Here is a 17,319-nt window from a genome sequence, read left to right as displayed (position 1 = left end):
AACCATGACGAGCACCTACGTCGCTTAGGGGGGATGTGTAAACATTAAATAAAATTGGGCCAAGGACTGACCCTTGCGGTACACCTGTTTCCAGAGGATAATAGGGCGACTGGGTAGAATTTACGATTACCGCTTGTCTTCGATCGGAGAGATATGACTTAAACCACATCAAAGCATTATCAGAGACACCGAAACGATGGTGCATACGCTCTAACAAAATTTCATGATTAACCGTATCAAAGGCGGCAGAAAGATCTAACATGACTAAAAATACATCCTGCTTAGAATCAAGTTCACATAAAATATCGTTAGTGACCTTTAATAAAGCTGTTTCAGTAGAGTGTCCTTGTTTATAAGCCGATTGTAAGGGTTCATCTAAAGAATTTGAGACAATGTGAGCTTTAAGTCTACGAGCGACAATGCGTTCGAGAACCTTTGATAGGAATGGGAGATTTGAAATCGGGCGATAATTCTTAAGAGTGTTATGATCTAGTGAAGGTTTCTTCAAAAGAGGTTTTACGACTGCATCTTTGAAATCGGATGGCACAAAGCCAGACTGTAATGAGTTATTAAAAATATCTGTAATCAATGGTAAAAGAATAGTAAGGACATGCTTATCCTTCAGAATCCTGGTGGGAATAGGATCAAGACAGCAGGAGGATGAAGGTGATGAGCGAATAATCTCATCAACCTCATCAACAGTAGTGAGCTGAAATGAAGCCAGGCGACACCCAGATCCTGAAGCAAAAACAGGTGTACAAAACTGAATATTAACATTACCAATCGTTGAAGCAATATCAATGTTACAGCCAAATTGCCTTATTACCTTTTGGTGCATTTCAAGCTGGAACAGCTATTATTCTTTGATCTCTAAATTCAACTTTGTTTTTACCTTCTAAGAAATTTGTATATGGCCCTCTAGAGGCCGGGAGTGTGTCTCCTTTGATGCCATTGTCTTTGAGGTTGTGACCTCAATCAATTACATAACAGCTGAAAGTAATTTGAAAGCAGGGTGAAAGCATGGTGTGATGTGGCAACTTTGTTCAGAGAGCTGATAAATTTCTAGGTTTTGTTTGAATGATGCTGAACCAACAAATGGAATGAAACGTCAACCGCCCGGTGGCTTTAATTATATTGGTAAGCTTTAAGCTGTTTTCAGTTGTGTATTTTGATGGACCAGGTTGGAAACATTCTGTATGAGCAACAGCAGATTGTGTGAGATTGTGTGTATGTACTTCTCGTTCCAAAATTTTTGTATTTCTTTATTTTGGCGTCGGAGCACATTTGACAACATTGGCTATTTGAAATGAATCTTTGTTTTTGCATGAACATGGGACATTTCTTCAGTCTTTGATGTACAAAATGGACATGTACAATGGAACAATTATTTGAATATTATGAACATCTTCATATGTATTTCGGTGCTGAATGTAGTTTTTTTCTACTGTCGCTGTGCATGTATTTCCTAATATTTATTGTTCCTTTTAGTTAATGTGTTAGTCCAGAGCAGTGCTGACCCAGAACCTATATAAACAGACTGAGCCAGCCTAGCAGAAATAAAAGAGAAAATAAGTAACGACTGAATGGAATACTGTGTGTCCTTGGAAGATATTCAGGTCAGATTATTTAATTCATTATCACAGAGGACTAACTAAATTAGCAACAGAGTCACAACTGGGTAGTTTTCGTCAGAAGATGTCACCACTGCAGTACGCAGAAATGGCACCTACAATCAAGGGTGAGCGATTGTACACGGTTTATGAAGAACCGAGCAAACCGATCAGCTAGTTCAACAGAGTCATTATAGTCAGGCAACGTGGATGAGTTTGAATGTTGTCCAAATAGACTGGTAACTATCTGGAAGAGCTTCTCTTCTGATCACCGCAGCAGTTTTCAACCAGGCCAGCAAAGTGACATTTCTTGGCGGTTTTAACCAATTGTACAACCTTTGTTCGAAGTTCTCTATAAATCTGACGATGAATTTCTAATTGTGACTTTCTCCAGGTTTTCTCAGCTTTCATCCAAGCTTTCTTCGCTCCAATGATTGAAGTCGTGATCCATGGGACAGTTTGGCGATTTGGAACAACTCGTATTCGCTGACGAACATGATGGTCAAATGTGTCACGAATGATGGTATTAATTAAATTTAGCTTGGCTGTCACGTCGACAGCTTCAACCATCTGATTGCATTGGGGAAGGGCAGGTGAAAGTTCGGATGCGAAGATTTCAGCAGAGAAAGATTTCAAACTTCTTGTGTTAATACTTTTAAATGCCGTCTTGCGAGTCACAGCAGTATCCATCGAGAAAAACAATGGGTAATGATCGATAATAGTGTGGATTTGCTCTACTCGGACATCAGAGATGACTTTATCCGCATTGCGTGTGATGACATGATCAATAGTATGACCAGACCGATGAGTAGGACCATTTACAAGTTGGTTCATGGAAAAGGTGTCTAAAATGTCAGCAAATCTAACGGCGTTCAGGCAGCTAGGGTCATCAACATGAATATTAAAATCACCAACAATAACCAGTGGTGAACTCTCCGCAAGATGGCTAGACAAGAGGTTTGTAAGATCATCGATGAATATAGCAAAGTGAACTTTTAAAGGAGACCTTTGTTATCCGCATTCATTAAAGAAACGTATAACTATACTAACTAATAGTGAGTTTTATTGCCTGTGCGAACACTACTCCCGTTGGGACCGTGCTGATTTAAAATCCTAATAAACAGTTTGACGATGCATTTTCCTTGTACACACGTGATGAGGGTTTTGATATTGTCAGTTCATCGAGGGAGAAAGATTTGGTCTTTGGGATTGAACAAACTGATATAGTATCTGTTCCCATTTTCCCGATGGCAAGAAAAATGTTCAAATAAATTCCCCCATCCCCCGCTTTTGTTCGCAAAGGTGGTTATATTGACAATGTTTTTAAAGCCACCCAGAGAAACACTACACATTTCTCCACCAACACAACAAAGTCATTTTGCACAGATTTACATAATGATTTCCTAAATAAAATCATGACAGGATATTTATAGTAAGATGTGCTAAACTGCACTTGCTTATATTTATTCTGATACGTTCAATAAGCTCTGACGTCATACGTATAGCTTACCTTCCATACGGCTGACCACACCTTTGGTCTGGCGGACACTCAGCCTCTTTGGAATAACTGAAGTAAAGCTGGTTCAAACCGACGGAGAAAGCGAACCACACCAGGCAGAATATTCCAAAAAACTTTGAGATGTCGATCATCATACGGCCCAGGGAGATCTGCATCGGACCGATCTGAAGGTGGACGACGGTCATGCGTATTAGGCGCAGGAAACTTAAGACTTTGGCAATAGCGAAGAGGCCATCGGCTATCAACAACGGATGAGTGCTCGGCAGGTGCCTCATCCGGCTGGTGCTGAAGTCGTCCCTTGGATCCTCGTTTGAGTTTCGCCCACCTCCGATTTGCGTGGAGGAAATTCTAGTAACAGCGCGTTTCCGCCGACTGCGAACCTGTGATGTGGTGGCCTCGTTTATTTTTAATTCGATAACTCCAATTATATTAGTTTCGAGCTCAGCGAGCTCTTGTTTCAACACATTGGTTATATTGCTTGTTACATCACCCTGCGATGCAAGAATTTTGGAGACAGCCTCGTCCAAATATATTTTAACAGCCTTGGGAAACGTCGAGTTCTCCTCTGATTGGTCTGCTCCAAAGGGGCTGATATCCCGGTAGGCAGGTATATCCTCGAGTGATCCGTTGGTATTTGGGCTTCCACCGTTGTAGAGGACTGACGTTTCGTTACCTGCCGCATTCACGTTTACCGTCTCGAAGTCCTGGATTTTGTAGGAATGTAAGAAAGACAGAATATGTCAGTTAAAAATGTCAACGAATTTCAATTCACAGATGGTAAAAATGATGAAAGGTAAAGTAAATTCTTCCAATGCTATGCTCTTATATATATATATATATATATATATATATATATATATATATATATATATATATATATATATATATATATATAATAACAAAAATACTTCAAGTACAAAGTAATGGTATCTGTTACTTAAGTTTCATGCATCCTACAATCATCAGACAGATGAAGTGAAAGTAATACTAGCTCAACACTCTTATACATGTATGACTGTTGAGCTAGTATTACTTTTACTTCATCTGGCTGATGATTGTAGGATGCATGAAACTTAAGTAACATATACCATTACTTTGTAATTGATGTAATTCTGTTATTATTTATTATATATATATATATATATATATATATATATATATATATATATATATATATATATATATATATATATTATATATACGTTACTTTGCCATAACTTAAATCATTCTGATTATCGCGAATGGACATGCGTGCATTGAAAAAAATATTTCGTGTAAGTTCAAATGCTTTTCATCTTGAGGCTACCAACAAATTTCATCCCTCAAACACTGACCACCACAAAATTGACATGTACCTTCAATGACGCCATCAGGTGAAGCGCCATCCACATCCAGAAGAGAAACAAGTTACAGTAATCGATCACTTTCCAGCTGATGTTTTCCTTGACAACCCGCGCTCCTTTCGTCCAAAGTTCTTTGAATTCTGTTACCGTTGAGCCTTATCGAGAAAAAAAGATTAACAAGTAAGCTTAGAAGCATATCTTAAACTTTCATCAGTTTTCTCGAACGAGGGCAGCATTATACATGTGGGAATTATCCGAGCTGAAGTTATCCGAGTTGAATTTTGTCAGTAAGTGTATACGTGGACACGACCACAAGATTGGTTTCGCTCAAACCTTATAACAATTTTATCACAGTGCTAAAGCATGATTCGATTTACTAGTGATGAAAACCATCCCGGGATAATCTAGTTAGTATACCGACTGTCAATTTGATCCATTATTGTTCAAGACAGCCCGACCTGTTTAATTTTGCAAAGTTTATATTTTAGGCTTGTAGACTATATCCCTCCAAATCACCCCCTGCGTTTCAAGTATCGGTTTAAGTATATGTAAATAAACAGATTCTACAGCTTTCGGACAGACTTATTTGATTTTGCGAACAGGCAATCGCAGAGAACGGTAATTTAGCCCCAGTTCATAAAAAATCACTTTTCGTGATAATTGTCTGAGCAAGGTTACTTGTAGTGCATGTACGCCCTTTTATTAACCTCGGCAAATGAAATCGAGATCGAAACTAAACATAAGACGACTGTCTGTCTACTTTGTTAAGTCGAGTGAGTGAAAACAGAAGCGGAATGACACGGGATCCCTTAACGAGATTTGCCGAGAGTGTCCTCGATGAATGTCGCTGGTCGATGTTTTCAAGTCAGTGCATACACTACTCGGATGGCCAATCAAAAGCAATCAGAATACTTGGCAGTGATTAGTGAGATCTGGTTAATCTCGAGAATGGAGAATTTGTTTCCCGTGTCTGACAGACTCTGTGCCAGTACGCATTTCGTATTTGCCGTTCGATTTTTTTTAACACAGGCTCAGTACAAGCTCAATCCGTTTGCGCAAAGTTGGATCCGTGATGACGTTTTTGTTGATTTATTGGCGACCAATTGTCCAGGACGTTAATATCATTTGGATTCGTTGGATTGCACCGACTTGTTTAAGTTGATATCACATGTCTCTGCTTTCTAAATCAGTCATTTGTCTTAAAAGGAACGGGCACGAACTAACTGCGTGATCTTGTCAAGATTTTGCACCTGTATAATGGCGTTGGCGAAGCCTTATATGTAAAGTTTGAAATTTCGATTGAGATGTAAAATATTCCGAGTTTCCTGCAACATACCCTAGGTGAATATGTAAATTAGTAGAGGTAAAGGTTTTTATAGATTCACTTTTTGTTTGCTTTATATATATTTCTTCCCGTTTTTGCTCGAACTGACTGAAAGAAAGACAAAGCAAATCTTGTGATATTCGTTCCGTTTTTTGAAAATGCGAAAATGGATACATGGGTAAGAGGGTTTAAAATAGTGTGGTTAGGTTATTGAACGCACACGTATTTTTCTTGACTTTGCGCTGAGGAAACTTATTTTTCAATCCATGAACTTTATCGAGTCCCAATTCAAACCCGTGTACTCGACACTCCTCTCTTCACTATTAGCGTATCTCGCGAGATTTGGAATGTCACGTGTGATTCCAATAATATCATGCATACAACTGATCGCTTCAAATTGCCTAGCGTTTTATGGGTAAAGTCTGAATTTTGAAATAACTTACGTGAAAACACTATAAATGTCCACAGCCATTGCGCACAGACATATTTTGGAAAAAGTATCTTTGGAAAAAAGGTGTAATAAGTCTATAAAAGACTATATTATAAAGAATATATCATATATTCGTTAGATATGACATAGTAAAAAACATGTCAATTATTTGTTTATTTATTTATTATTTATTTATTTATTTATTTATTTATTTATTTTATTTATTCTATATGCTTAACATAAACTATATCGGAGGATTCATCAAAACTTACTCAGCACATACAGCATCACGAGAATTTCGGACGGGTTCGAATTCAGATGCGCATCAGGTAAAATTTCTGAAGCGATGTGAGTCTCTCCGTTCACCGTGACAGTGTTCTCCGTGCCGTGAATGTCAACCGCCTGCATGGTGAGTAAACAAAGAAACACGACGGACGAGGCTGTGTGGCAGACGAAGCGGACGTAGGGCACCTTCAGCAATCGGGATACCTTCGAGTGTGGCGAGATGATGTAACAGATAGAGAGAAGCGGGAAGCAGAATCCGACCAAGACGGAGAGTAACACCGCCCTCAACGGACGCTGCTTCCTCCACGAGGGCAAGCCGTCGTACCATCGCTCGATCAGTCTTTGTTGACAGTGTGGGTGGGCGATAAACTGGAGGGGAAAAATATGAGTTGTTTACGTTAGATAACTACATCGGTCCTACGTCAATTGTGATCAATCCCGTAAACTGAACCAGCAATTAGGTAGCCTTTGCCCCTCTATTGACTATGATATGGTTGTAATTTAACCTTGTTAGACAAATAATACTGCTATACTGTAATACGTGGCAGCTGGTTTTGTCTCTTCCATTTTGAAATTGCACAATATAAAACGTTTTTTAAACATCATTTAATACCAATATATAAACTTTGGGACATTAAGCATGCATTGGAACATCACATATAGATCAACTGACAAGCGCATATAATTAGCATTTCTGACATGTGTATCCGTTTGTTTTTATCTTTTTTACTCTCACTAAATTGAAATTCGAAGAACGTTGCTGACTAAAGCCAATAATTATTTTAATTGCTGATATAAATTATACCAATGTAATTGTTTGACATATGAAGGTCGCATTAGTGGTTGACAAAGAGGCTGGTCGAATTTCTTTGATGGCAATGGTAATTTAGGAAACATACGGCAGGATTATGACAAATCACACTATGTATATATTACTCTTTTAGCAATGTTACCTGCCTTTCTTATAAGGTACATTGGATTTCCTGTGTTGGAAGCCGAATTCGGTCAAGCGCGTACAGTTACATATTTAGTAAGGCGTGCCTTAGCTTTGTACAGCTCAAAAGCTCTCTACTTAACCTTCATGGCCTTTCAAAAGGTCAGTCGTTGATCATTTTGAGTTTTTTCGGAACCTTGTTCTATCACCGCAAACACAGCTTCTTCGTCAGTAACCATTGGAATGCCTACATTTGCGGGCAATATTTTAACCTAATTACACTGCTAAAATTGCGGCCAGTCAATTATGTCGACAAAATTTAAAAAATAGAAAAACACCACTTATAATAAGTATTGATCATTGTAATAACTGACCAATCAAAATAAGACATGTACATGCTCCTATAAATGTCCTACTGTAAAGATATTAATAAACCACAAATATAAGTATACAACTCCTGTACATGGGTTGTTCCAAGCCAATTTATTCTAATGCTCCGCACGGTTAACCAGGATAAATCACTTGGTGCCAAAGTGTGTTGTATTAATATGTATATTTCTAATGACACGGTGTTCACCAAAAGCGATTTCTTCAATCAAAGTATAATTATGTTTTTATTCATCAAGCAGTGTTCCACAACGCTTGAAATAAGCCTCAAATTTTGATGAGTGACTTCCAAGGGATAATTAAAAAGGAGTCGGAAACTCCGAAACATTTCTAGTCCGCTCTCGTCTGACAAGTTTTTCCTTGGTTTTTTATTGAAAGGTCAAAAGGCAATAGAATTGAATGACCGCATCTGTAAATCCAATATCTTCTGGTGTGTTAGAATAAAACCAGCAAATCTCGTACCTGCCAATCCAACCACCCGCGTTCACTCATGTGTACCTTTATGCATGCATGCGTGCGTGCGCGCGTACATACATACATACATACATACATACATACATACATACATACATACATACATACATACATACATACATACATACATACATACATACATACATACATACATACATACATACATACATACATACATACATACATACATACATACATACATACATACATATTTTTAAGTGGTTGGATTTTTTGCTTTCAAAATTGCAGGGCACGTATTTAATCAAGAAATCGAATTCTTGGTTACATTTTTAGAGAAAAGAGAAAGTTCCTCTTCCTAGAGTGTGCAGACGACGTTTTAAACAAACACGCACTAGTTTGTACAGTTTATATGATGTGAACTGAAAGGATAAGCGAAAACTGGAAAGGCGGTCATTCCGGCTCATCGATTCACATTTATCAAATGTTAATCATGAGTCTTCATCTTTGTCAAGGATACCGAAGGCAACTGCCTCCAAGTCTTCTGTACCCTGTGCGGCAAGTACTAATCTTTACTAATACACTTCTGAAAGTTGGGAAGCAAACACAACAAGGACCAAGCATCTGAATACCCAGCATCTGAATATTATTTTTTTTTATACATTTGGTTTACAGCATTGAGAATGGTCAAGTTACAACAGAAGAAATCATTTTTCAATCTTATATTTACAATCTCAAATATTTGCTTCGGTGGGTACGGCCGGTGGGATACATATAGCAAGGATTTACAAATCCAGGCTGAATGATCGTGACTATAATAAATCTATTTATGATAGCAAATGTAGTACCGACTAGTAGGTGTTTGAAAAGGCGGGAAATATTCCCTCTGAGATGTGTGAATGTGTCGGGTCGCGTATGTTGGGTCGTGCGTTTTAAGAGTGCAATGGCGAGGCATCACAGTTGTTTCTGCATACAGCAGAGAGACTGCGCAAAAGCTCATTTTCCGATGAATCCATGAATCACTATTTCCTGTCACCGACACGATTAAGGAATTATTTCTCGCACAACGCCGTACGCAAATGGTTATGGCAAGAGCGATGGGCAACCTTTCAGCTGTATCGTACTGAATTTCACTTTCTCAAAATTACCTGACGTATGAATAATGGAGACGGGGCGATAACCTGTAAAGCAAGAAATGCCACAAATTAAAATCGATGTTTTTTTTCGTAGACTCAGACTAGCATGGGAAAATTTCCATAAGGTGAAGCAAGTACGGGGACTTAATTTTCTTTTTACAACCGGTTAAGTGTACGCGACACCTTAACATTAACTGCGAGCTGTCAAGAAAGACAAAGTGCGTCATTTGTGTAATATTTTTCCTTTAAAAACAAAATCGTAAAAAACTCTATTTCAGGTGGTTAGGGCTAATGTCAAAATTACAAAATATTTGCTCTGTTCTCGGCAAAACATTATCAACCATTCACATGCCTCAAGGATACCTAGAGTCTTGAGTTTCACGTCACGTCACTATCCCCGGAGAACGAACTCATCAAATGCTATACATCGCACGTCAGTCACATACTCAATGTGATTTGAATGACATGTCAAGAAATACCATTCACGGTGTCCTGAGGTGAACTTCCAAGGTAACGGTTGCACAATCAGACAACCCCTTCATTACTTACAATTCGCATTGTCAATTGTGAACGGGAACGTCTGCGGTCAGCGTTACATATGAGATACATGGCCTTCATTTCGTGTCTTCTCGGATGAGATTTAGGTGCTTGAAAATTTGCCCAGGCAATTACGGATGCCAAAGAGTCATCCTGATGCCACACGCTTACATGACACATTTCAAGATTGATGCTTCCCGCGAAAAAGGTAATATGTTCCATACTGCATTGAAATGAGCATCTAACGAGGAAAATATTTGCCGCAACAAATCGAAAGATGGCATTTCTTAAGTCTCGGTGAAAAGGTAATGTAAATATATAACGACGCATTTCATTAAAAATGAATCTACATTATACCTTTAAAATATTGCATCATTACAAATTGACATTTTAATAATGGTTTCATTAGTCAATGCGCTGAGTTTTGTACTAATGCTATCCATCTATCTATCTATCTATCTATCTATCTATCTATCTATCTATCTATCTATCTATCTATCTATCTAATAATCTATCTATCTGTCTGTCTGTCTGTCTGTCTGTCTGTCTATCTGTCTGTCCGTCTGTCTATCTATTTGTCAGTCAGTCAGTCAGTCTGTCTGTCTGTCTGTCTATGTATCTATCTATCTATCTATCAATCTATCTATCTATCTATCTGTCTATCTATCTATCTGTCTATCTATCTATCTATCTATCTATCTATCTATCTGTCTGTCTGTCTGTCTGTCTGTCCGTCTGTCTGTCTATCTATCTATTTGTCTGTCTGTCTGTCTGTCTGTCTATGTATCTATCTATCTATCTATCTATCTATCTATCTATCTATCTATCTATCTATCTATCTATCTATCTATCTATCTATCTATCTATCTATCTACCTATCAATCGATTGATCCGCCCTTCACTCTATCATTCCAGCCCAAAACAAAAAAGTGCAGCAATAAATACTGAACGGTATTTGATTTTATCAAAATGTATGAATTTTGATACCATGATTAACATATAAAATACTGCACAAATTGTCTGCCCTAAGTTTACACCAAAGTGCACCACACTGAAGTGCTACGCTATCACAGTGTTTAACATATTTTCTGTCCGTCTGTATGTACAAAAATGATACTTTCTGACGGACTTTATCCTCATAATTATGTTTGCATACATAGGATTACAAGAATTGAACAGTTGTTCAAATAATATCGTATATGTAAGATGCTATTTATTCGTAAACTGTTACAGTATACCCAAATTTTAACACATTCATGGGACTGTATAGACATATATGCGGGCAAATAAAATCATATGATTCTCATAAAGATACAGAAACGCTGACTATCATGATAATATCTATTTTGGCATATTGCAAGTTTTGCTTTTATGGTATTTTTATATTGCCTTCTTGTGAACGAGTGGTCCACATGAATATTAAAATTTCAACAACAAAAGCTTAAGGTTCCTATGTTTGATGGGTAATAAAACGAAAGTTGACCCGAGAGAATATTGGTTAATCGTGTAATTTTGAGAAAACATGCTTTCATTTGCATATTTTGAAGGATTAGCTAGGCTCTTCCTTCATATATTCAGTAATTAAGAAGATTATAAATGAATCCCTTAAATACTTCAAAAATTCGTCGATATTGAATCGACGTGTAGCGAAGAGTTTGACTCGTTATATCAGGACCCGTCTACAGTATCTACACCCCTTTCCCTCCCAATATAATCGCCAAACTCGTCCAATACTCTTAACGATATGCTAATGTTCGAAACATTAAAAACAACCAACGATGATGGAATTTGAAGCATTTTCCAGTGTTTCATTCATGTGCCGTAAATTCTGTCAACATTGCTCCCTTTCCAGATAGGTCTAACATTATTATGGGGAATGTGTAGTGGAAGGGTCAAATGATGCTTAAAACGCATAATCCAGCAACATGGAAAATCCAAACTTGCCTTGTCATATCACAGACAAAGAGAAACATCAGCCACGACTTACTTTTGTACGTCCAAATGCAATTATTAAATATTAACCCAAAGAATTCGAAACAAAAGGTTTTGTGTACAGAATTTGCAGTATGCTTCCCCTGATCATAGGAACGCACCGCGATTGTAATTGTTGTGCACTACCAGTACGTGGCGGCATTCGAAACTGAACGGCCATTATGTTTTCAAAACTTTTGACTCAGCTAAGTGTTTAGAATGGTATCCGTGTTACACCACGATTATAAAAGTAACGCATCTTGACAGGTGTAAAAAGGAATCCACTGAGAAGGAAGTACTTTTATCTTTACAGGAAATTAAATGACCCAAACGTCGCCGAGAGCAGTAGCAACGTCAACGTCTCCAACACTCAGGCAGGTAAAATTGTTGACTATAGTTAAATACATACATACATCGTTACATATATTTGTACATGGTAACGTACAAACATACGCACGGACGTACGTAAGTGCATACGTGAGTGCGTGCTTGAGTGCTTGTTTGCATGCATGCATGCATGCATGCATGTATGCATGCATGCATGTATGCATGTATGCATGCATGCATGAGTGTTCGAGACGTTGACGTTGCTACTGCTCTCGGCGACGTTTGGGTCATTTATGCATACATGCATACATACATACATGCATACATACATACATGCATGCATGCATGCATGCATGCATGCAGGCAGGTAAAATTGTTAACTATAGTTAAATACATACATACATCGTTACATATATTTGTACATGGTAACGTACAAACATACGCACGGACGTACGTAAGTGCATACGTGAGTGCGTGCTTGAGTGCTTGTTTGCATGCATGCATGCATGCATGTATGCATGCATGCATGTATGCATGTATGCATGCATGCATGAGTGTTCGAGACGTTGACGTTGCTACTGCTCTCGGCGACGTTTGGGTCATTTATGCATACATGCATACATACATACATACATACATGCATACATAGATACATGCATGCATGCATGCATGCATGCATAAATGCATACATACATACATACATACGTACATACATACATACATACATACATACATACATACATACATACATACATACATACATACATAGATACATAGATACATAGATACATACATACATACATACATACATACATACATACATACATACATACATACATACATACATACATACATACATACATAACAACTATAAATCCCCTCAAAGAAAAATCATGAACGCCAAACGTGGGTTAAAACTCCCAAGAACACGCTGAAGCCGAAAAGTGCCTGAGCTATAATATTCTGCACTGTCAATTCATGTACCTTATCAAGGTAGTGTCTGCCTCAAAATTCAATAACTTAAACTTTTGCTCAAGCTTTCTCCAACGAAACTTTCGAACTGTCTCTCACCAAATCATGAATAAAAATCAGGGGTCACTTTTTTTCAAGAGAAAAAATTATCTAAACTTTACCGATAATTTGGAACTCAAAAAGGCCGCCATCCCTTTATTAAATGTAAAGAGAAAAATAAAATTTTCGAAACTCTGAGACAGTGAAAAGTTTTTGTTCTCTGAAAGCTTTAGAATAAGCCTAACAAGTGGTAGATCATAAGGGAATTGTAAAATTTTGAGATTCCTAATATCTGTCCCCCGAGACACATTCTACCTTAAATAGATTTAGAAAGAAGGTAGGTTTTTCTTCTTAAAACCGAAGGGTTCAGCACATGAATCGCTACTACCATAGACCATTAATTATTCAAACTTTTAACCTTATTTATACCATCATCATGTCAGTTCAATTTTCTGCATAAAAGGTTATTTACAATCGACCAGTACTGAGATTGGTTGTCTTACAACTAAACAAAGGATTTGTTATTGCTATGCATTGAACGTTGCCGGCTATCGGAGGTCAAGGATATAAAATTTCCCGTTTTAGAACCAGACTTTCGCACTTCGAAAATCGGTTTAGACGGCGGCAGATGCGATAAAAGCCTCGGAAATAGTTGGCGTTTGCTCACTGAAAAATTAGATGATAAAATACGCTTACCTTTTTCTGATTGTATCTGATCGCCTTTTTTACCTTCAAAGGTTCATCGAAATCTCCCGACACAATCCACTCATCCGGGTTGTGATTGAGAACAATTACCTGTTCGTGGCTGTTGCGCACCTGACCCAGAAGATCGGCGGCGTATTGCGCACACTGGTCGGCTAACTGTTCGTACTGAAACCTGAACTCGTAATCACGAACGCTCAATTTACGGAGCTTCCAGCTCAAATGGAACGCCGTCTGTATGGGGTCCTCGCTGGTGAGCGAAATGTATGCCTGGCTGGCCAGGGCGCGATAAACGTTGATTGTGCCCACTGAATGCTCCAGCGTGAACTCTTCTGTCTGGAAGTTATAAAATTCCGGCTGTTCAATCCTCGCCCCGAGGTCCAGCAGCAATTTCAAGACATCGTAACTGTTGTGGTGAGCCGCCAACACAACAGGTGTGATGTCTGCGTGGAAGTCGCCGTTTAACGACCGACAGTATAAACCGTTCTGCAGGCGTAAAGGCAAATAAACAGTCACTTTAAAAGCAGCGATAAAAGATACATGCAAATGCCATCAAGGGCAGAATGAATATGTACCTTTTAACATACCTACAAGACTCAACAGTTTAATTTCATGTTATGACAAACATCAAACATCTCTGAATTTCACCAAAATGTTATGTTCATGATTTCTTTACACAAACTACATGTTTCTTCACTCTCTTTGTACCTTTAGCAAAATGTTTGTCCAAAAGTGGGAACTCGAGATGGGATGTCCCCCTCCGGATAAGGCGGTTCCTTCATATTTAATGACTTTTAGAGGCTATTTTGATCACGTCTGTACACTTTTTGAAACAATTTTATGGATTGTGAGTTTCTTTTGTGATTTTTAGAGTACCTTTGAAGCTTGCAGATGACTGCTTTCAGGGATGATTTGAAATGGCAAAGTTTTCTTAGAATTATTGTTCAATGCAATAAAAAGCAATGTTAGTATCATGTTGAAATATTCGGCATTCGGCTGGCCAACACAACCTGTGTTTTTGTACCGTGCATTCGCATCATTGACCTATGAATTTCAATCTGGACTCTAATGCAATCAGCACCAACAGTAACAGAATACACACGTACATATACAGGCTTCGTTGACAAGTTAAACACTGTGTATTTCAGCATGCTGGAGGTAGCAGGAAACTGATACATTGAAAAGAAATATTTAAAAATATTATCAGTTGCAGCATCCGTCTCCTGTTACAGGGTCTACTTGTTGTTTGTCTCATGAACATTCAATGGCGTTCATAATAGACTTTTTTTCAAAATAAAAGTCATGAAATTCAGTAAAATAAATCCAGCATTTGTTTACTTGATATTACGTTGGAGCTACAGACTGGCCTAGCGATGTTGTGTTCAACTGTGGAATCGGAAAGTGAAAAAAAAAATAAGGAAGCAAAATATTTTCAGAACACAACCTTATACCCATGTGAAAAGCCATTGAAATCCGCCTTCTACTCCTCAGAACATTGAAACTGCCCTTGAATTCCTCCAGCTCCCCTAACCAGTATTTGCGAATGCAGCCTAACCCTTCCGTATTAACCTATGAACACTGCAAAAGTTTGTTGTTTGAATTAGCTATAAAAGCTAAGTGGTTCTGATGAGAGTATTGTTAGAATGGTAGTTAGAATCTGGGTTTGCCAAATGTTTTCACATGCCTCCAAGTCAACGTTGTTTGGACATGTCAACACTATCACTGACGTAATTTAGAGCTAGTAACAGTGAAATAAGATGATATCCTAGGAAAGAAAACACGTAAAGTGACACAAAAACAAGGCCTTTTTCAATCAAGCATTCTATGGGATCATTTCTTGCACCTTCTTAAAGGATTAATCCCGACAACATACCCAGAAAGGATTAATACTCTGCGTGAGACATAAATTGTCAGCTAGCATGACATTACTAAACCACATCCGGCAAGAAATCATGGTTTAATTGTAGGATTGACTATGAGTTCACTATTCTGTCGATTTAATTGTAAGGATGCGTCCACATCTGCCGTGCAAACAAACATGATTGATTCGTCAAAGTCAACAGTCGTTTCATAGCACTACGCAATTAACCAAGACAAATCTCCAATAGACCTATACACGACACTGAAGTATGGTGTTATCAACCCAAACACTGACATGGCTTGATAAATGGAAGTCACCACGGGGAAAGACGGTCAAAGACTGGATTTGCCAGTGACGTACATTTGTCTTTCCGCCACATACAATCTGAGTAAGGTATTTACGAAGGGATCGTAAAACTACCGCTAAATTCTCTTTCATTCTGATGATAAATGTGTGAATGAGTTTTCGCTTTGATACAAGCCTCAAATCGAGTTATGTCAGGATTACAACTTCTTATACACAGTTTGTGGAGACAATATTGTAACCGTTTTCAGAAAGGCTGCTGCTGTGTAAACGCTTTAAAAAACCATGCAGTGTCTGTTTTAAGGTTTGGTTGTTACAGTATTACTCTAATAGACCTTGACATTATCGTCTTAAGTGCTGTATTGATCTAGAAAGAGCACTTAAAAAATAATGATCCCAGACTGTCGGTTAGTGCTTGTCTAATGGATTGGCTTGTGTGTCCGTCATGTTGCTGCAAACAGTTCCTATCAATCGAGAGATGGACATTATTCAGAAAATAGTGCACTAGAACGCATGTAATAAGTCCCATGGATTGGAGTATTTTGTAATTATTGGTAAAAACAGATCATGACCAACGAATGAAACGAATGCCGGACGTCAACTCTTTAAATACCCCTAAAACACTTCTTTGAATTTGTCCGTTTTTGATCTTCTTCAGTATCATACACATGCACGCACTTATATATTGGAGAGCTTTTGTGATTATTGGAAAAAAAATTAAACGAATACCCGAAGTCAGCTCTTTAACTTCCCTCAAACGGTTTTTTGGATTGTCTGCTTTTAATCCTTTTTTTACTTCTGTTTCATTCATATGCACGCACTTATAAACCAGTTAACGAAAAACACAATTCATCGAACGACGCAGATCGATTTCCTCTAACTTCTGGGTTTTATAAAGAGCGACTTCTTCTTACTTTTTGTATATTTATAGACGCATGAGATGGGCTCGAGCATACAGTAACTGAGAATCATTAGTATGCAAAATGCTATAGCACTGAGTAAAGCCTGATGGTTTTCAGAAAAGAAGGAGCTACGTGTTTAAATTATTAAGAACGCACTTAGCACTTCCCAGTTTCAGATTGACGAAGTGGCGTGCTTGTCGCTGACTCGCTGAACAAAAAAGACTATTCCTCGTGTGTGTTCATTATTGACTATAACCACAGTAAGAAAGGGGAAATTTTCACCCAGTGAATGGTTTGAAATTTGA

General features: G+C 38.0%; 1 protein-coding gene across 1 annotated transcript in view; it reads right to left on the bottom strand.

The window, feature by feature from the left end:
* Window positions 1-17,319, bottom strand: part of LOC139133335 (short transient receptor potential channel 5-like) — a 72,032-nt gene that overhangs the window by 6,479 nt on the left and 48,234 nt on the right. The window contains exons 3-6 of the mRNA XM_070699883.1: window positions 13,943-14,434; window positions 6,499-6,880; window positions 4,485-4,627; window positions 3,121-3,833 (exon numbers count right to left, since the gene is read on the bottom strand). Coding sequence (XP_070555984.1) covers window positions 3,121-3,833; window positions 4,485-4,627; window positions 6,499-6,880; window positions 13,943-14,434 — 1,730 coding nt within the window. The remainder of the gene's footprint in view (window positions 1-3,120; window positions 3,834-4,484; window positions 4,628-6,498; window positions 6,881-13,942; window positions 14,435-17,319) is intronic.

This window comes from Ptychodera flava, chromosome 5, assembly GCF_041260155.1.
Source record: "Ptychodera flava strain L36383 chromosome 5, AS_Pfla_20210202, whole genome shotgun sequence".
NCBI lineage: Eukaryota > Metazoa > Hemichordata > Enteropneusta > Ptychoderidae > Ptychodera > Ptychodera flava.
The sequence above is the reverse complement of the archived record's forward strand: the minus strand, read 5'-3'. Positions and strand labels throughout refer to the sequence as shown.